Source organism: Podarcis tiliguerta (genome assembly GCF_965153285.1).
Source record: "Podarcis tiliguerta genome assembly, chromosome: 12".
NCBI classification, from domain to species: Eukaryota; Metazoa; Chordata; class Lepidosauria; order Squamata; family Lacertidae; genus Podarcis; species Podarcis tiliguerta.
In genome coordinates, this window is record NC_139545.1 from 47,193,806 (window position 1) to 47,215,032 (window position 21,227).

The 21,227-nt window shown below is 42.7% G+C and overlaps 1 protein-coding gene across 1 annotated transcript in view; it reads left to right on the forward strand.

The window, feature by feature from the left end:
- The first annotated feature begins 10,371 nt into the window (after window positions 1-10,371).
- The window catches only part of LMBR1 (limb development membrane protein 1), a 60,119-nt gene continuing 49,263 nt past the window's right edge, over window positions 10,372-21,227 (forward strand). The window contains exon 1 of the mRNA XM_083406614.1: window positions 10,372-10,936. Within this exon, the coding sequence (XP_083262740.1) occupies window positions 10,874-10,936 (63 nt within the window). The 5' untranslated portion in view covers window positions 10,372-10,873. The remainder of the gene's footprint in view (window positions 10,937-21,227) is intronic.

Consider the following 21,227-nt stretch of genomic DNA (forward strand, 5'->3'; position numbering starts at 1 on the left):
CAAGGTTAGACTCACCCATTAAATCTCATCTTTCAATAAACATATGCAGATTAAACTGAGATCATGTAGAGAAATCATTGTCAATTGCGTGACGGATGCTCTGCTGCGGGCCCAGAACTTACAGTTCTAGAACAGGCAGCTCACAGCCTCGTGGAGCATCCTCTGGCTTACAAATATCTACTGCTTGGGATTCTCAGTATGGATTCATCATGGGGAAGATACAAAGAGCGCGATCCTGTGCACACGTCTTTGGGAGGAAGCCCCTCTGAAGGCTTAGGATTGCACTGCGTGACTTTGGTAACAGGACTGGAAGGTTTGAAGAACGCAACCTAAGCTATTCCATTTTGTATTGTTTATCAATCCTACACTCTAAAAAATGAAGAAGGGACTGAACAGTCTGGTGTTGCTCAGAGCAAGGAATATGCTGTAGCAGGCAATGGAGATTAGTAGCTGGGGGTAAATGGGAAAGGAAAGCTAATGGGAGCAGGATGAAATATTGTTTTTAAAGGGGAATTGTAGCTCTGTGCAGGAGGGAAACTGTGGTTCCCAGGATTCTTTGGCAGAAGCCATGTGCTTTAAACACATGGCATGTTTTCAGCGGAGAGTGTCAGTTCCTCAATAGTTTATTTATTGCGCCAGTATCCTGCTCTTCAGCCAAAAGGCTCCCAGAGTGTCTTACATACAGTTAAACAAGACAGTCCCTGCCCACAGACTTATAATATAAAACTATGCAGTGGAAAAGGAAAAAGGGACAGGGATGGATGGGGGACGGGTGTGTGTGTGTGTGTGTGTGTGTGTGTTAAATAGTACTCCTTATGTTGACTAGCTGGGATGAAAGCATGAGCATGATGATGGAATGAGTCCTGCTTCCCCTCTCTTCCATTGAGGCAGTCTGCTGGAGTGGCTGTAAGTGACTGTAATAGCTTCAGGAGAGGAAGTTGTTCCCGAAGAGCTGATGTTGCTCCTTCCAGGACTGGGGTCCTAATTTATTCCACACTATATGGGCCTCCCAGCGCCACATCTTCCAGGTCATTACAAGGAACTGTACTGAGGTTTGGAATATGGTACCATCATCTCCTCTATCAGTATATGATAGGATTCCCATCTTTTTGGACCAGCTTTCTCTAAAGCTGCATTTGAAGTAGGAGACCTTGATGGTTTGAGCAGGGTTATCCTTGAATCAGAATTTTAGAACTATAGTTCAGAAGATAAAATTCTGAAGATTGTTTTTGGGTGTGGAATTTTAACCTCCCCCTTTTACTTTGGGTAATCTCAGTCCTAACCGCTGTTATCCTCATTTTGGGTCAAGTTCTCCTGACTATCAATACTAAGAACTGATCAGTTAGATTTGCTGCTCACATAATTACTTTCTGCATTCTGAAACAGCAGCAGGGCTGGCAATGATCAATAAAGTACCACACACAGTAATGAGCAAAATAAGAAACATACAAATATTAAATTATGCTGCGCTCATAAATATATTTTTACCCCTAACGCTGGTGAGGGCACTGAAAACAGCCAGGCTGTTGAGCTACTTCTAGGAGGTCAACAATCACATCACATCTCTTTCTCCTTCAATAGCTCTTCTGAGTGCTTTGGAATGAGTCAGAATGTGATTCAGATCTACTTTTAGAGCTATCTGACAAGAGGCACACAAGCCTGTCCTTTGCCTTTAGCAAAGTCACAAAATGTGCCCTGGCAGAAAGTTGTACCTTTCAGAAGAGAAAGCTGTGAGTGCAGGGCTTGCGATGCAGGGATTGTAAACATCTTAAGAAACACCAACAGCTTTAAAGCAGTTTGCATTTTGTTTAGCGGTTAAAGTTGAATCATCTGCTCCAGCACATGTCTGAACGGACCATGTTTTAAAAGCATTCATGCTATGAATACCACGAGAAGACCCTCAATAGTGAGACCCCCAAGCTACTCCTAGAATCACAGAGTTGAAGGGACCTCAAAGGTAATCCAATTCAAGCACCTGCTCATGGTAGGAAACCCACTACTTAGAGCATCCCTATGGCTGCACCATAGCTGCTTGAAACAGCAAAATGTCTCATGCAGGCTCTGACCATTTGCAACATCCTGCCAAGAATTAATTTTTTTGGAACAAATACTGAAAATGACCTCAGTTTATACTTCTGCATAATTTTTCTTCATCATACAATTTGAGTTTTCTGGTTGAGAAATAATTATGAGTTTGGAAATCTAGGTCTCCTGTTCATCAGTGGCTATTCCAAGGAGGACAGAAGGACGTAATTCAATATCCCTAGAATCTGTCATGTCCTTGAGCAACATTGAATCCCCATGGTTTCCTCTGCCAGAAGAGTGAACCTATTCATTTTTGTTAATGAGACAGAAGAGGAAGATAAAGATTTTTAAAAATGCCAAGTATTGTGCTTTATAAGCCACCCAATCTAATTATTGACAGGGATCAAGGATGTTAAGGTCCAAAAAAAGGGACTACTTATTATCCGAACACTTTGGAGAGGTATTAAACTCATTTGAATTTAATTAGAAAGGAGCATTCATGATTTAAGAATAAATCTTGCCTTTATTAATTGTAAGAATTAAGATGATTTATGGCCCTTAAGATTTCTAACATTTTTGGGAGGGAAAAGCCTTTAATAAAAGTGTATGGCTTCTTGTCAAAGAGAAAATGGCAAAAAGGGATTATGTAAACCCATTGGGAGAAATATATTATAGTTAAATGTTATGATTTCTGAGTGCAATATCTAATTGTGTGAGCAGCATGTAATTTTGGGAATGAAACAGTTGTTACATGGTCTTTAATTAAATCATTTACCTGTGCAAATGTTCCACCCCCCCATCATGTTTAAATAAACTCATTTGGCAAGTGTATTTAAGCATGATGGGGAACACTTACTACATGTGATGTGAAGCCCAGACCATTTGATGATAGTGTTGCCATATTAGCAAATCAGTGACCCAGGTGGATAAGCCACTGGCGTACCAGTGCCGAATGTATACCGTTAATAGTATTTATTAATTTATATACTGCTTACATGCCAGAATGGCTTCTAAGTGGTTTACAAGTATAAAAATATAATTGAAATACCCAATAAAACAATTCCAGCAAAACATTTTAAAATAAAATGAGGCCATTAAAATAGCATAGCAGTTAAAACAGCTATTAAAATTATTTCATCAGGAGGTTCAGGTTAGGAGAACAGTTATCTAAACAGATGTGTCCTCAAGTGCTGGTCAAATGCCAATAGGGATGGGGTTACCAGTATAAAAGGCCACCAGTGTTATATGGAGCAGTTCTGATGGGAACTGCATTTAAAAGGTGGTGGTGTGTTTGTGGAATACATAGACGGGTAAGTCACACTTGTTTTCGCCTTGAGAGAAACAAACTCTTGCAAAATCTGCGGTTCCTTTGGAGGGAACCGCCCTCTCCCAGTTTTCCAGTTTATGGAAGACGAGATCACACATGAGTTTGCTGATCCTGTGCTGCATTGATGATCACCCAGGTCAATTGCCACACAAAGACTAATCTGTAGAAGTGAGCAGCTTGGTAGATCATTGAACTGTTTATTTAGCTCAGTTACTGGTGATTCAGAAACTAAATCTAAATACAAAATTTAAGGGATGGAAGCAAAGGACAACAGCAATTCTTTTATCCTGCTTTGTGTAATTGCGTCTGAGATTGCAGTGCTTTTGGCTGAAGAGACGGATCTGGTGCAGGACACAGAGCCAGAGTTGGACCAGAGCTGCCGAAGACCCCTCAGAAGCTCCTTCCCCTGAGCATCAAGGAGCCAAGTACCTCCCATGCTACCATACCCAGTGGCTCAGAGAGTGCAGCAGACAGGGGACATTGGCAAGAAGCAGCACTCTCCTCCAGTCCAGGTGGGTGGCCCTTTAAGAGCCTAAAGGTTCCAACACTCAAGGTCAGGCATCCCCAAACTCGGCCCTCCAGCTGTTTTGGGACTACAATTCCAATCATCCCTGACCACTCGTCCTGTTAGCTAGGGATGATGGGAGTTGTAGTCCCAAAACAGCTGGAGGGCCAAGTTTGGGGGTGCCAGCTCAAGGCAGCAGCAATGTCCCAGTGGTCTCTCAGGAGCCTTTTAGCTGTTCAGGCAGGTGGCTTCTGGCAGATGTGACAATAAGACAGCATGTGCAATTCCGGAAACCTCCTTACAAAACACAGCACAAGGCAAAGTGAACAAAGCCCTTTTAAAATGTGGCTCTTTTTTTTTGCGGGGTGTGTGTGTGTGTGTGTGTGTGTGTGTGTTATTTTTGATTATATATATTGTGGTTTTTATGTTGATCTTTTATGTGAACTGCCCTGAGACCTCTGGGTACAGGGCGGTATATAAAGTCAATAAATAATAATAAGAGGAAGCTAAACCTGAAAAGGGGTGGACCTGAGTTCAAGACTCACAAGTCACCTTAGATCACCTCCAGCCTTTGGAGGAGCAAGTTGCTCACCTGGAGCTATCTGTAGCGTTTCAAACACTGGGCTGTTTTCCAGTCTTCTTATCTGGACTTATGCAAGGCGCTCCTCCCTACATTTAAATGAAAAGGAAAGCCACGGGGCAAGAGCTTTGTGTCTGCATCAAGGCTCCTGCAGATCCCCAAATCAGGGGTATGGAGTGCAATAAAAAAAGACAGCCTGCTTCTGTCCCATTGGGAGCAATATGAGCAATCCCGATCCCATGTTGTTGTTGTTTAGTCGTGTCCGACTCTTCGTGACCCCATGGACCAGAGCACACCAGGCACTCCTGTCTTCCACTGCCTCCCGCAGTTTGGTCAGACTCATGCTGGTAGCTTCGAGAACACTGCCCAACCATCTCGTCCTCTGTCGTCCCCTTCTCCTTGTGCCCTCCATCTTTTCCAACATCAGGGTCTTTTCCAGGGAGTCTTCTCTTCTCATAAGGTGGCCAAAGTATTGGAGCCTCAGCTTCACGATCTGTCCTTCCAGTGAGCACTCAGGGCTGATTTCCTTCACAATGGAGCGGTTTGATCTTCTTGCAGTCCATGGGACTCTCAAGAGTCTCCTCCAGCACCATAATTCAAAAGCATCAATTCTTCGGCGATCAGCCTTCTTTATGGTCCAGCTCTCACTTCCGTACATCACTGCTGGGAAAACCATAGCTTTAACTATACGGACCTTTGTTGGCAACGTGATGTCTCTGCTTTTTAAGATGCTGTCTAGGTTTGTCATTGCTTTTCTCTCAAGAAGCAGGCGTCTTTTAATTTCGTGACTGCTGTCACCATCTGTAGTGATCCCATAGAGATACTTAAAAGACAGACATAAGGTCAAGTGTCAGTGTGATGGTACTTTTAGGTTGCATGTTACCCATGTAGGTAGATTGCTATGCCATAGTTACCTGCGTTATCTATTAACTCGCCCACCGAAAGCAAGCAGCTTAGGGGTGTCAATGGGAAGCGCCACTCAAACATATTGCAAAAGGATGAATGAATGACTTAAATGACAGTTGCAAACATTCTTTTTTTGAACTGAGACCAGAGATTGATTGATCTGTCTTTCTCAAGTTAAAATGCAATTACCACTTTAGCAGCTGCCCACAAAACATGAGACTCTGAAATTATTGCCCTATAAAAAATATTTAATGCACATAATTAGGATAGTGGAGAATAACTCGATTATAATTTGATATAAATTTAAGGTGTTTCCTATTTGGTCATCTTTTATGTATAATTGGGAGATAATTCTTCCTAAGGGGCTGACGTCAAGAATATAGTTACGTGGGCTTTGTCAACCTGGTGCCTTCTAGTTTCCCATCAGGCCCTGCCAGCGCATCTGGAGGGTATCTAGTTGGTGAAGACAGCAGTGATGTATTTAAAAATACTGCCCTGAAGTAAAAAATGACTTATCGGAGCCAGTGTGGTGCAGTAGTGAAAGTGTCAGATTAGGGCCGGGTAGACCAGGGTTCAAATCACCACTCCGCCATGAAGCTTGCTGGATGACCTTGGGCCAGCCATTGCCTCTCAGCCCAACCTGACTCACAGGGCTGTTGTAGGGATTAAATAGGGAGGGGGAGAAGCATGTATGTCATTTTTAGCTCTTTGAAGAAAAAGATGGGATATAAATGCAGTCAGTCAATCGATCAAAACACCATCAGAGCACTCCTGAGATATGGTTGTCAAGCCTCTGCTTAAAGACCTCCAAAGAAGGAGACTCCACCACATTCCTTGGCAGCAAATTCCACTGTCGAACAGCTCTTACTGTCAGGAAGTTCTTCCTCATGTTTAGGTGGAATCTTCTTTCTTGAGAAGGGAGCAGGGAGTAGCTTTTCCAGGACTCACAACCAAGATCAGGCATAGGCAAACTCAGCCCTCCAGATGTTTTGGGACTACAACTCCCATCATTCCTAGCTAACAGGACCAGTGGTCAGGGATGGTGGGAGTTGTAGTCCCAAAACATCTGGAGGGCTGAAGTTCCCCATGCCTGACCAAGATGGTCTCTGACCTCTTCAGCAGCCTTTTGTATGACCATAGGAGTACACACAGGGACACATTTAATATGGAAATATTACATATGGGTTCCATCTCTAATGGGTGTTTGAAAGGTCCCACATCTATGGCTTGAGGCAAGTTTTACTTATTGATTACACTTCTATCTCCCCCTTCTCTAAAGAGCTCAAAGTGTGATACCTGGTTCTCCCACTCCCTCTTTTAGCTTCACAACCAGCTTGTGGTCTAGGCTGAGAGATAGTGAATGGCCCAAGGTAACCCACTGTCCGGCCTCACACTCAACATCCTCCTCCATAATGCCTTCCATGTTCCTGAAACTTAATAGTTACTATACAATTTCCCACCACACCCCAGTCTATTTTGCCTAATGAGTGTTACCTGGCAGGGCCAACCTAGCAAGACATATTGCCCCTTCCTTCGCCTCATCCTTGCCCCTGCAATGGATATTAAAAGCACATTGGTCAACTATGAAATAAAACCTGTACACAAAGTTAGCTTTCCACGAACTTTAAACTGTTCGAATGGAATACATCCAATAACCCGGAAATTAGAGTGATTCAAGACGGACACTTCCCAGAATGGCTCACTCTGAAAAATCCATACTCCCACATTAAAAACATGTCAAGAAATACCCCAAGCTCATAAATTATTGGTCAAATGTTTTCAACAGATCTGCCCAGTAATTCACAGTGACTGCACTTCCTTAGATCACTCCCCTTTGCACTTTCAAAAGGATGTTATCTGTGATTTATATCATAATGTATTTCTATTGTGGCTGTTATTGATAGGGAGCAGGAGAACCATGGCATGCAATGGAAATCCAGAACAGTTCTGAAAAAAAAGAAAAGAAATCCTGTTTCATGACACATACTAAAAACCTCACATTTTGCTGTACTTCCTGTGCATGTCATGGTGACTGTGGGGAATGGTATTGGCACTTCTACCTCCTCTTCCCTCCCCACTCTCAGAATCTGTTCCAAAGCGCTGAGGGGGGTGGTGGTTAAGGGAACAGGAGAAGAAGTTTCCTTATGTGAGCAGAACTCTGCACATGGTTGGATTCAAGCTTAGATCTCTTTAGAACATTGCAGTTACAATTAGCAGAGTACAGTGGTACCTCAGGTTACATCCGCTTCAGGTTACAGACTCCGCTAACCCAGAAATAGTGCTTCAGGTTAAGAACTTTGCTTCAGGATGAGAACAGAAATCGTGCTCCGGCAGCGTGGCAGCAGCAGGAGGCCCCATTAGCTAAAGTGGTGATTCAGGTTGAGAACAGTTTCAGGTTAAGTACGGACCTCTGGAACGAATTAAGTACTTAACCCGAGGTACCACTGTATCTCCAGGCCATGTTTAATTCATGTGTGTACAGATCCAGAACATAATAATAATAATAATAATAATATATTATTTGTACCCCGCCCATCTGGCTGGGTTTCCCCAGCCACTCTGGGCGGCTTCCAACAAAGATGAAAAATACACTAAAATGTCACATATTAAAAACTTCCCTGAACAGGGCTGCCTTAAGAGGTCTTCTGAATGTCAGGTAGTTGTTTATCGCTTTGACATCTGATGGGAGGGCGTTCCACATGCATTTAATGAGAACAAACTGAACACGTCAGGGGACCTATGGTTCCTGGGAGGCTGCCTTCCAGAAAGAACATCACTGCAAGCAGGAGACCAGTCTGCCACCATCCATTGTCCAAAGCAGCAGACACAGGGAGGTTGCTTTCACAATCTCTGCATGAATGAATGTTTAGCCTCAGTTGTCACTTGCCCTGGGACTGCACAAGAAAATGGAAAGGACATTCTGGCCCCATTTACCAGCCAAAGGAACAAAAGACATCCACTGCTACTCAAGCAAGAACGCCAGCAAAGCTGCTTTTCTCCAGGCTGAAGATATCCAACTTTTTCAGCCTTTCCTGATTTTGTTGGAATATTTGTTGTAGTGCTGATTCAGATGCTTCTTCCACTAGTGATGTAAACATGTATATTTGCAGAGATGATGAAGCCCAAATCCTCACATTTGTACAATATCCATCCATGCAGATTGGTTGATTCCCTGGGCTGGGCTGGTAAAGCATGAGAACACAATGAATAGCACACAGAAATCAGGCTGTTCTAAGAAATAAGAATATACATTTTAAATACAAGAATATACAATTTTTAATGCAATTTTGGCAGATGGTATTTATTCTAGATGCATACATCTAGCAAAAGTGAACTTGAAGATTTATAAGTGACCAATAAGTGAGAATGAATTAAAATAGATAGGTATAGATAGTTTGGGACAATGAATTGTTACCCTAGGAACAATGATTCTATTACTGAGTTAAATATCACGTTTTGACAGTTTTAACATTAACACATCCATGGTAGCAAAGTGTAACAAATATGAGCTAAATGAACTGTTTCAAATCATTTGTTAAATAGCCCTCAGCAGTGACTATCAAATCTATCAAAATACTGGTGATGTGTAATGGAAATGATGTCAGTACTTACAGTCTCTTTAAGTAAGTAATGCTATTACAAATGTACAGCTAAATAGGAACCAGCGTCATCTATCTGCTAAATGTAAAAATGATCACAGACCAATTGTGAGATTCTTAATTAATAATTCTTGTTGGATGGTTATCTAGTAACTGAAAATCAAAGCCAAAGTAATTAGGAACATAGGAAACTGCTGTATAACAAGACAGATCCTTGGTCCATTTACCTCAATATTGTCAACACTGACTGGTAGCAGCTCTTCAGGGTTTCAGACATGGGATATTCCCACCTTACCTGGATATGTTGGGGTTGAAACTTAGGACCTTGTGCATCTTAAACTAGAAAGAGGGAGCAGCTTGGTTCATCCTCTCTATCTTGCAGCCATAAAGGAGTCTTCCTTCCTAATCTCTGTAAATGTGCCAAACTGCAAGCCCCTTGAATATCACCAAGTTGCTTTCAAATAATGAGAATGAAAAATACTGTTTTCATTTTGCTTTTCGGTTCCATAGGGGCCAACTATTCAGTCATAAGGAATGTGGTTGATTTATTAGGGACACCAGCTGACAGAACTTGATAGACGCACGGCAATCAACACGTTAAGAATGCAGAGGGGTCAAAAGAGAGTTCTTATGTTACCCTTCTTCAGATGTGTCATTCCTACGGATGTGTCATTGCTGTTACTTAAAGATGGAACAGTTTTTTGGACTCTGGTTCAGACTAAGTGACTCACACTAAACAGTAGAAGCACCACTTACTGGACTGTACCATTTTAGCCTGCAAGATGGGGGAAATACCCGAGTGTTCTTTTGGATATAAATTTCATATACAGTGGTACCTCGGGTTAAGAACTTAATTCGTTCTGGAGGTCTGTTCTTAACCTGAGACTGATCTTAACCTGAAGCACCACTTTAGCTAATGGGGCGTCCTGCTGCCGCTGCACAATTTCTGTTCTTATCCTGAAGCAAAGTTCTTAACCCGAGGTAATATTTCTGGGTTAGTGGAATCTGCAACCTGAAGCATATGTAACCTGAGGTACCACTGTACATGGAAAGCTAGAACATCGGGGAGGGGGGAATCTTGTGCTACCTGTGGATCCTGCCACAAGAGGCCGTCGCCTCACCTCAGAATCATAAAATTATAGAGTTGGAAGGGGACCCGAAGAGTCATCTAGTCCAGACAAACAGAAATTTCCTGTACAGTACTGGGAATAAGCATACACCTGCTGCGCTGTGGGCTTTCCGCTTTTAAGAACATCAGCGCCTGCGCCTCCTCGTGGAATAGCCACACTGGCTCCGCCTATTTCGAACCCCGCAAACCTTTGCCTAAGCCCCGCCTCACTTTGCATCTTTGGCTCCACCTCTACCCAATATCTCTTCCTAAGCCAACAACTCCACAGCCTTGCCCACTCCCGCTGGCAAGCTCCGCCCTCGAGGCGCGCGCGGGCGCTCTTCGCAGCTTTTGCTCGCGCGCCTCTCTCCTTGCAACGCAGAAGAGGCGGCGGTAGCCACACCCTCGCCGCTTAAGCCCCGCCCTCCTCCTCGAGCGCCGCGGTCGCGGAGGCCCTGCCCCCTGCCCGCCCTTCGCGCGGGCGGGCCCCCGCCTTGTCCGCGCAAGCGCAGCGTCACCCTTGAGCGAGGTACCCCCTCAGAGAGGTTGTCCGATCCGCCCCCCTCAGCCGCAGGACGGTGTGTGACAGACCCCGAGGGAGCGAGGAGGCGGCGGCGGCGCGCGTCGTTAAGTGTCGCGTCGTGCCCGCGCCTCACTCCCGCCCCCTCCGCCCTCTTTCCCTCACCCGCTCACCCCCCCCCCAGGTGTCAGGGGCATCCGCCGCCGCCCCCTGCCATGGTCCCCCGCCCGTCGCCCTGGAAGCAGGAGGAGCTGGGGCGGCGGCCGCCATTGCCTGAGGGGGCTGCGAGGCGGCGATGAGAGGATGGACGCCGACGAGGTGACCATCCGCGAGCAGAACTTCCACAGCCAAGTGCGGGAGTACACGGTGCGTAGCCGCCGGGAACCGAGGGCCCTTTCGGGGCTGCTGGCACCGCCTCCCTCGACGGCCCCCTCGCCCTCCCTCCGCCCCCCACGGTTCTAACGTGTCGACCCCATTTGCTCTGCCCCCATCCCCCCCTCACGAAGGCCCGCCTACACCGCCCCCGCGTGCGGGGAGACGGCGCTGCGCTCTCGCTTTGCAAGCGGCGCCGAGCGGGCTCGTGTGTTTTGCACCTGCGTTTTATGCGCCCGGGCAGTTAGTAGATGCTGGTGCTGCTGTTTTTTAAAAAAGGACTTCCCTTGTGATTAAGTTGCACCCTCCTCTCTCGCCTTCCGCAAGTCACGCTTCGCCTTTCAGTTTAAAGAAACTCTTCCACGTTTTTCCCTATTTGTGTGCGTGTTGTCCCTACTGTCGCTGCTTAGGGACTAAAGCCAGGCTTTTAAGCATTATGTAGTACAGTAGTTGCGAAGGCAAAAATGTAATGAGACCATTAACCGCGTTGCACTTTTGTGCAGCTTTGGAAGTGTGTGGCCATGTCTCTGTCTCCAAGGTGGATTGGCCTGAAGAGTTTCTACACCTGAGCAGGGTGTCTATTATTATTATTATTATTATTTTATTTATTTATTTCTATAATTCTTTTGTTCCCACCATAGGCAGAGGTGGTACAATAATAAATAGCACTTTACCACCCTTTAGCAGCATCATTGTTCTTAAGAGTCTGGGATGTCTCTGTAGACAGAGTTCTGGGTTTTGCTTATGTCAGGTACTTGCTGTAAGTTGGTTTTATGGTCTGTGACTTTAAAACAGCATTGTGTTACTGTATTTATTACTTGCTGTATATAATACCGGGATCCCTTTCAGGTGAAGAACAGTTTAGAAATATAATAAATACGTAGACAAACATGTCTGAAATATAATAAACAAACAAGGTAATGTGGGTCAAATGTGTTCATGGGATACTTTTGCACTCTATTGGGCATAAGTTATGTGGGTCAAATGTATTCATGGGACGCTCTTGCAGTGACCTTTCATTTCAGCATATAAAGTGTTGACTGACTGACACTTAGTTCACGAAGATCTTTTCACTTGGAAAAGCTTATGCTCGTATGACTGCCCACAGTATAGGTATACAGGGTAGAGAAAAAACCTTTACAGCCAGTATAAGTGGTATGTATCATACATTCCTGCAGGAGGCTGTCTTCCTCATTCTCATATAACCCTCTCCCCAAACACAGCCCATACCAAGTACGGCAGCTGTATTGACTGTATCACACACACTGTAGGTGTACTCTCTAGTTCTGATTCTCAGTACCCGTAAGTGTATACTTACTGCTTGATTGTAATAAAACTTCTCAGTGGTTTCATTAGTTTCGTTAGTACTAATTTCTGAGTAAAACTGAAGCATTCAAAGTTCAGTCCATCACCTTTTGCACAAGTGATGTGTTTTTGATGTATCCAGCTATCCACTGCTTTTACCTCCTGTGCTGAATGTGGGAGTACATTCTACAAAGAAGCTTATGCCATTCTGATTTGCATATAAAGTGCTTCCTAGCTCCAGATCATAATCCAAACCTTAACCCAAGCCTGGAAGTTTATGGTGTCACCACAGCCCTTCTATAAATACCATGTACTACTTTTGCATATCATGTACTGAGCAGGTGTGCAGGATTGTTGCATATACAGTAGTGCCTCGGGTTACAGACACTTCAGGTTACAGACGTCGCTAACCCAGAAATAGTACCTCGGGTTAAGAAGTTTGCTTCAGGATGAGAACAGAAACTGTGCGGCGGCAGCAGGAGGCCCCATTAGCTAAAGTGGTACCTCAGGTCAAGAACAGTTTCAGGTTATGAACGGGCCTCCAGAATGAATTAAGTTCTTAACCCGAGGTACCACTGTATTTCCATCTTTTAGAACAGATGGGAAGCCTCAGGCCTCGGGTGCAAATGTGACCCTCCAGGCCTCATTGCTTGGCCACTGGGACTTTCCACAGGTCATGCTTCTCATCAGCTTTTTACTGACTGGAATGTGTTCTTGAACTGGGATAATGTTTCTTAATTGCCAGAGTAAAGCGTGGAGAGATGTATGTGCGTAAAGAAACACCCTACTTTTTGTGTGTGGTCATGCCTATCCACCCAGTTCTGTCTCTAGTCCCACCTAAACTGGCATGCCACTCCCATAAGGTTGCCAATGGGGGAATATAGCCCTCATGCTGAAAAAGATTCCCCACACATTTATAGATGAATCTCTAGAGGTCATGTTGTTTGCAATTGACTCCCATCATCTTTTGGGGGGAAAAGTTGTACCTCACTTTGCCCCCAAAGGAGCTCAAAAAGTGCATGGATTCCCCAGCCCACTATACTTCATAACAACCCTGTGAAGTAGGTTAGGGTAATGGGTTTAAGGTTACCAACCTCATGGCCGAATCTTTCTAATGCTGACACACACTGTTGAACCTGTGCCAGTCAAGTACAAGAGTACATCATTTGTCTAGCCTCTCCACATCAGTCCTGTATTAGCCAACTGCCTCGTAAGTGCTATGTACTTTGTGACTCTGTACCCACTAATGTTTTGCTTTTCCCCACATCATACTAAATACTATTCTCACAGCATTCTTCCCCAACCTGTTGTCCGCCTCCCCAGCTTTGCATAGTTTCATGCTGGGTACATTCAGAGATACATAACTGTCTGTATGGCCTCTTCGGAGTTGTCCACTTTGGTTCTATAACATCTCCCCACCCCCACAAATACAAAAGTGAATCTGCACGTCTCCCCATGAAGTGATGTGCCAATTTAATACTGAAAAGTTGGATGTGTGAGTAAATTGTACTCCTGCTTATTTAATGCCTGATGCCACCTTAAATTGTTGTGCTGTAAGGCATGCCCTCCATCCCATTATTCAATACCCCCCAGTGTAATATTTTACATTTCTCTCTCCTTCGGCTGATTTTAATGTTAGATAAAGACAGTACTTAAAACCACCATGCTGCTTTGTAAATTCCATAGGCAAGTATGGGGTAGCTTGTTGCGTTCCTTCTTTCCTTACACACGTCTTTCACACTTTCTCCAGACTGAGCATGGCATGCATCAGAATGAGGGAATATGTGGTTAACACCTCAGTGTCACAGGACTACATCATCTCCTCTACACAATACTTTTGGTAATGGATTTTATAGTTGCTCAGCCTGTGTTAAATGCTGTTCTTAAGCAGAAATAGAATATATAGTCTTTCTCTAGGAATGTTATGGTATACTTCCCCCAAACTGTGTTTTCAGTTTTGGCCTCTAATTTTTTATTGAAAAAACTGTAACAGGTTAGATAAAATTAGTGTTCTTGGAAGCTTTTTGTAACCTGGCATACTTCCTTAATTGCTTTTTTACACTACACTATTCCCGGAATCAGGCTGGTTCCTGTGGCCTGGGACACATTGTTCATTTAATGCATGGAGAATCCTGCCTTTCAGAGTAGGAGCAGACCAGATTGTTTAGCTTGTTGGTTTTGATTATAGTGACCCTTCTTGTTTTGCTTGTTTTATTAGATCAATGCTATTTGTTCTTTTCCTTCTCCTCCTGCAATGAGGCTACATTTTAATATATTAATGTTCCATTATTTTAATGTTGTATTTTATTTTTGTTTTTAAGTTGTAATCATTCATCTTATTTTTATTATTGCTTGTAAGCCGCTCTGAGCCCGGCCTTGGCTGGGGAGGGCGGGGTATTAAAAAAAATATTATTATTATTATTATTATTATTATTAAGGTGTGAACAACTGAGGGTCTATTCTCATTTCTGAGGATTTGTTATTTTCAGCTTTGGTCTTTTATAAAACCTTTTTTTTCTCTTCAGTTGTAAGCTGATATTTTCAGTAAAGTGAATTTTAAGCCCTTCTCAGAAATTGCAGCCCACACATAGCACAGCAACACTTCTGTGTTGTACAAAAGTTGCATAATAACTAATACTTTAAGTTAGCCTTCTGCTTTTTTCATAATTCTCAGCAGTATCTTTTTACTGTTGGTCCAATTCTCCTGGTGCTAGGAACCTAGTTTGCATTTTGAATAGCTACAAATTTAGTTTGTGAAAGTGGACTTGGCAGTCATACCATCCTTTTGCTCTTCAGACAGCACAAACGTACAACAAAATTACCAAAGAATAATACAGTAGTCAGTTTCTTGTACCCATGTCATCATGCCATCTTTGTTTGGATTCAGCTTCAGATAGCTTGCCTCACCTAGTCCCTTGCTTCATTGAGACTCTGAATAATAGATTAATCAGACTCAAAATACAGATAAACATCAAACAAATTGTAACATTTTCTTAGCAATATATGAGAAAATGGACTTTCTGGAAGTGAAATTGCACCATGGGTACCTTCACTTCCTTTCTATTGAATTATAAAACTCCAGTGTGGAATTTTTTTTTTATAACATCCTTTTCAGTCTTTGAAGTGATAGCATTCAGGGTAAATGATGGTTGAGATGCACCAAATATGCCAACTTAGCATTTTTAAAGGCTACATGTTTATAAATAATGCACGATACATTTTCCAGTAATGAGATGACTTGCAGTTTAGAAAGTTTGTTGACTGATTCATTGAGATCACAACTCAATGGAAAGAAAAGAGTTCTAGAATTGTAGAGTTGGAAGGGATCCTGAGGGTCATCTAGTCCACCCCCTGCAATGCAGGACTCTCAACTTGCAATCCCCATCCAATTGAAACCATATCAGACCCTGCTTAGCTTTACAAAGGTGCCAGCAGCTTTATTGCTTCAGTTTTAATATGTTGATTGATGGCCAGTGATCAAAAGACATAACATTTCTGGTTGCCTTGCACCAGACTCCTATGACCCTCTCAATGATAAATGCATATACAGTAGTACCTCAGGTTAAGTACTTAATTCATTCTGGAGGTCTGTTCTTAACCTGAAACTGTTCTTAACCTGAAGCACCACTTTAGCTAATGGGGCCTCCTCCTGCTGCCGCGCTGCCGGAGCACGATTTCTGTTCTCATCCTAAAGCAAAGTTCTTAACCTGAGGTACTATTTCTGGGTTAGCAGAGTCTGTAACCTGAAGCGAATGTAACCTGAGCTACCACTGTATATCCCTCCAGAAGCTCCCAGACCATGGTAACAGTTCTAAGGAGAACCTAGTTGAACAAATGTGAATGATATTAAATTTACAGTTTTGGTGATTTGTGTGTAGAATTTAGGGTTTTCATGCAGAAGTTTAAAGGACTACTCGTGGTGCTATTGTTTCATGAAAAACCTAAATATAAATCCTTAATTAGTTTTCTGGAAAATCTGGAAAATAATTGAAACAATTATTAAATACTGTTTTTTCATCCTCAGTGCTTGTTTACTGTCTAAGTAAATGGCATTCATTCTGCTGTATTGAGTGAAATTCCCTGGTATAAATTGGATCCTCTGGGTATTTTTTCCATGTGGGTGTGTTAAATAGAATATGCTGCATTGAGAGAAAGGTAATTTATGGTTGTTAATTCATGGTTTCTCTCAATCCCTTCCCAGAGTTCATTTGGTAGGGGAAGTGAGAAATCCCTCTTCCATGAATATTAATTTTGTTCTGTTCACAGGTGAAGGGTTGTATTTATGGCCCCTCCTTCATTCCAGATACAGTAACTGCAGTAGAAAAGTCAACAGTTACATTGATAAGTGTTCTAAGAGATGAAGGGGGGGGGGGCATAGACTTGGTTTCACCTGCTCCTACTCACTCCCATTTCTCTGCTGAAGGTAGATATGATTTTCTGATAATAGAACCCCAGAATTGTAGAGTTGGAATTGACCACAAGGGTCATCTAGTCCAAACCCCTGCGATGCAATAATATTTTGCCCAATGCATGGCTCAAACCCACAACCCTGAAATTAAGAGTCTTATGCTCTACTGGCTGAGCTATCAGGTTGTGTGCTTACAGTTAGATTGGATCCAGTGTTGTATGTGGCTTCTAAAAATTAAGGGGAAATGTGGGTACTTAATCACATATATTTGTTATTTGGCTGCTGCCATTTGTTCTTAGTTTTTCCACACAAACTACCAATCAATATCTGTCTTTTAAGTAATTTTTCAATGTCTCATTGGAGATGCTATTTTTTCTTTGGCTGGGTTTGTTCCTACTGTTAGACCATAGTTTAAAATAAATTAATGTGCACAAGTGCTCTTCTCCTACACTGCTCTTTACTGTGCCAATGTGGGAGAGGAAACATGCCCAAACCAATACAGAACCTGGCTTGTTGTGAAGTGTGAACCTGGGCTCACAGATTTGTTTTCTTTCCAGACAAACCATGAATGGAAGCCAGGTATCAACGTGAATGTGTTAATGTTACAAGAATGTGATAATGTTAGGATTGAAGGCTTTTTCTCTTCTCACTATAACTCTTGATTAATTGGCCTACCTGGCATGTTGCTGAGAATCTTCTAAAGAACAGTACAATTGGTCCTTTATTTGACCTGTAGGACTTGCATCACAGACAGTTGTTTTCCTGAGAAGCTAAAAATGGATAGAAATTTATTCAGCTGAGTTCAAGGTGAAATGTATTCTCTTTCTGTGTGAATGTTGACCAGAGTGGGTTTGAACTGCTCAGTCATCATTGTTAAATTTTTCCTCTGGTTACTTGAAGCCACAATAGCAGGCATGTTAGTATTGCAGTGCCTGTTTCACACACTTATAAATCCGCATTTATTTTTGGATTTTGGTAGTTGGAAGTTGAGTGAATCCTGGGGGACCATGCCTCCCCATGCCTGCTGGGCCAAATTTGGCAGGCAGGTGGGGTTACTATAATCACTATAACAGCAGGTGATGCACTTTGTAGCCCCAGTTGTTGGGACTTCAAAGAGCGGTGTGGGCTGTTTGCAAAAGGGCTTTTAAACCGCCTACACTGAAACTGTGTCACGTTTGTTGTCAAATGCTGGTTATATGGGCATGTTTGCCCAAATGAGGAGGCTTCATAGACTAATCCATGGATTGTTGAAATTTGATAATTTAAAATTATTATTCAGTATTGTCAGTGAATGTAGCAATGTAATATAGTCCTAATGTTTTGAGGTTGGATGTGGGAATTCTGTTGGCCAGGCAAGAATTTGAATGGTTCCCCAGAAACCAGATGCCTGCTCAGCTAATAAACTTGTTCTATGGTCTTTGGGAAACATCAAGTTTTTCAGCATTTATTCTTTTTTTGCAAATATTTTTTTTGTGGGGCTCAGGAGTACATTTATGTCATCCCTTGCCTGCAGAGCTGGCAGCCTCTCATCCCTTTTCAAACATCCTCCCTGTGGAGTGTTCCCTCAGCCTCCTGATGCCCCTCTCTTCTCTTTGGGAGTCCTCCAGGCAGCTGCTGCTGCTCTCTCTGGTCTCTGAGCTGCCCTCACCCCACCCTAAAGAGAGCTGCCTCCTACAGGCACCATTCCTTTGCAGAGCTTATAGCCAGGGCTGCTGCAGTAAACAGCTGCGCAAGCTTGGGATAGGCAGAGATGTGAGAGGGCATCAGAGGAGGGAGAGAAGGAAAGAGGGACAGAGGCTAGTGTTGCCCGTGGCAGCCCTGACCATCATTCAAGGCACTCCAGGGTGCCATGGCACCCTGGTTGAAAACCACTGAATGAATTAAATTTCTATACCACCCTTATTCTGAGAATCACATGGGTGCTTTACCATAAAAAAATGAAATATGTATCATAGTAACAAATAGAAACAACACACCTCCCAGTTTAAAAGGCCATAGATTGTTTACGTGGCCAAAGGCCTGAGAGAAGAGGAATGTTTTTGCCTGGCGCTTAATGATACACAACAAAGGTGCCAGGCGAGCCTTTGTCCTAATGTCACCAGTGCAACTTATGGCCGAGTGGGCATATGAACTTGCATCTCATGGTCCAAATCCGAATGCTTTAAATCAGGGATGAGGAACCTCCAGCCTTCAGGTCAGTGTTGGCCCACCAGGCTTCCCCATTTGGCTCCCAAGTCCATTTTGGGCAAGTCACATTCACCTGCCCTGTACCTGACCTGACATCATACTGATAAAAATTGGGCTTGATCAAAGCCTGCTTTGAGCAGCTGCCAAAGTGCTTGACAGCCAGCTGGTTGTTGGGAGCCTTTGAAGCATTAAGCAGGAACCCAGCATTAAGCAGGATTGCTCTCCCGTCACATTAGCCTATGAGAAGAGGGAGTGATCTGCTTGGTTTTTGATTGTTGGTTGTTGATTTTTGCTTTTATCCAGTTGTGTTAGGAAGTAATATTTTGCTGTAAACAGAATAATATGTTTTTAGTAACTCCAAATCCTTCTGTTTGTGCTTATATTTTGTTCATAAAAACTTAATGCTAGTTTCTTATTTATTCTAAGGGGAGGAAAGTACTGGTTCTAATTCAATGCTTTTGTAGAGTATTATAAATCTGTCATATCAAAAGTATGAAAAATCAATACATTGGGATAAATTTTTATGAGTTATAACTCTTAGCTTCCATGAATATGCAGGTCTGTGGATGTAGTTCTATACTAAAGAATATCATGAATAATTTGATATATTGAGTTTTATTTATATAGTTTATTGTAAAAGTGCCACCTTGGAATTTTATTTATTTTATTTAACAAGATTTATATACTGCTTGATTATAAATAGAATCTCTAAGTGGTTTACAAACAGTAAAACACATTAAGTTCTCAAAAGTTTCAAACATGTATTCCAAACAATTTAAAATATAAATAAGATCAACTTAAGCTAAAAACATATTAACATGTGCCAACAACTTCTTTATTTTCAAATTTTCTTCTACATGCCTATGCCTAGAACAGTCAATGTAGAAGAAGAACATACACCTTTTTTACCTTCTAGCATGGGCAAGGAACCTTTTGACCCAACTGACCAGATCTTTCTCCATCCTCATTCCTGACTGGACAGGTGGGTTGTCCCTTCTGCAGTGCTTCCAAAGTGTCTGATAGCTAACTGGTTGTCAGGTGCCTGGGAACATCAGTGCAAGGGGCTTTGCAAGGGGAACTCTGTTGTACAGATGATTCAGACACACCATTAGGTGCCCCACACTTGACATCACATAAGATGTCAGGTGTGGGGCAGATGCGCATAGTTTGGGAAAACCGGCCTCGTGGATCAAATTAGGAAATATAGTACCCAAATTTGGCCCATTGGCAAGAAGTTCCTCACCCTTATTAAAGGTGTGTTACAAAAAGCAGCAGAAGTGAACTTGATATTGTTGTGGATTTATCATACTGCCCTTCTGTTTTAATTGGGAACTTCATTTTTAAAACCAATAATAATCAGCTAAGGCTTGAGAGTATGGAAAGTACAGTCCTTTCAACATTCTTTTCTGAAGCAGTGAGATAGATTGATATTATCTAGCCTCTTGTTCCTTCCTCTATAGTGGCAAGAATTTCAGAGATCAGTGTGATGGACCTGGGTTTTCTGAGGACATTGCTATGGGAGGATGATCTAGCAGGGTTAACAGACTTGACTTCTTTATGTTGTTATGCCAAGTAAACTTTGGCTTCCAGGCATTGAAAATTGAAGTAAAGAATGCTTCCACACTCAGAAGCCACATTTCATAGAATCATAGTTGGAAGGGATCTCAAGGGTTATTGAATCCAACCCCATGCAGTGCAAGAATCTCAGCTAGATTCATCCAACCCAACCTCTAATTAAAAACCTGCAAGGAAGGAGAGTCCACCGCCTCTCATGGGAGCCTGTTCCACTTTTGAACAGCTCTTACTATCAGAAAGTTCTTCCTGATGTTTAGTCAGAATCTTCTTTCTTGTAACTTGAATACATTGGTTTGGGTCCTAGCCTTCAGAGCAGGAGAAAAAAGCATGCTCCATCTTCCATGTGACAGCCCTTTAGATGTTTGAAGATGGCTATCATATCTCTTCTCAGTCTCTTCTTTTCCAAGCTAAACATATCCAACTCCTTCAACCATTCCTCATAAGGCTTGGTTTCCAGACCCTTGACCAACTTTGTCGCCCTCCCCTGCACACATTTCAGCTTGTCAATATCCTTCTCAGTAATCCTTAGGACAACCCTATATGATAGGCCATCATTGTTGTTATACTACAGATGGGTTGGACTGAGAAATTCTTGAATGATACCATCATTCTTAAGGTCTTCCAGGCTCACCATTTCCCTAAGGAAGATGGATAACTATTGTCATGTGGAATAAATTGTTGATGCTCTGTTCACCTCTTTAATTGTAATCAAAGCAGCTCATGGGCAAAGGCAACTGACAATATTATGCCCCCACTCCCATTTCCATTCTTTGTTAAAGCATTTCTGAGGCACCAAGGAATGCAAATAAA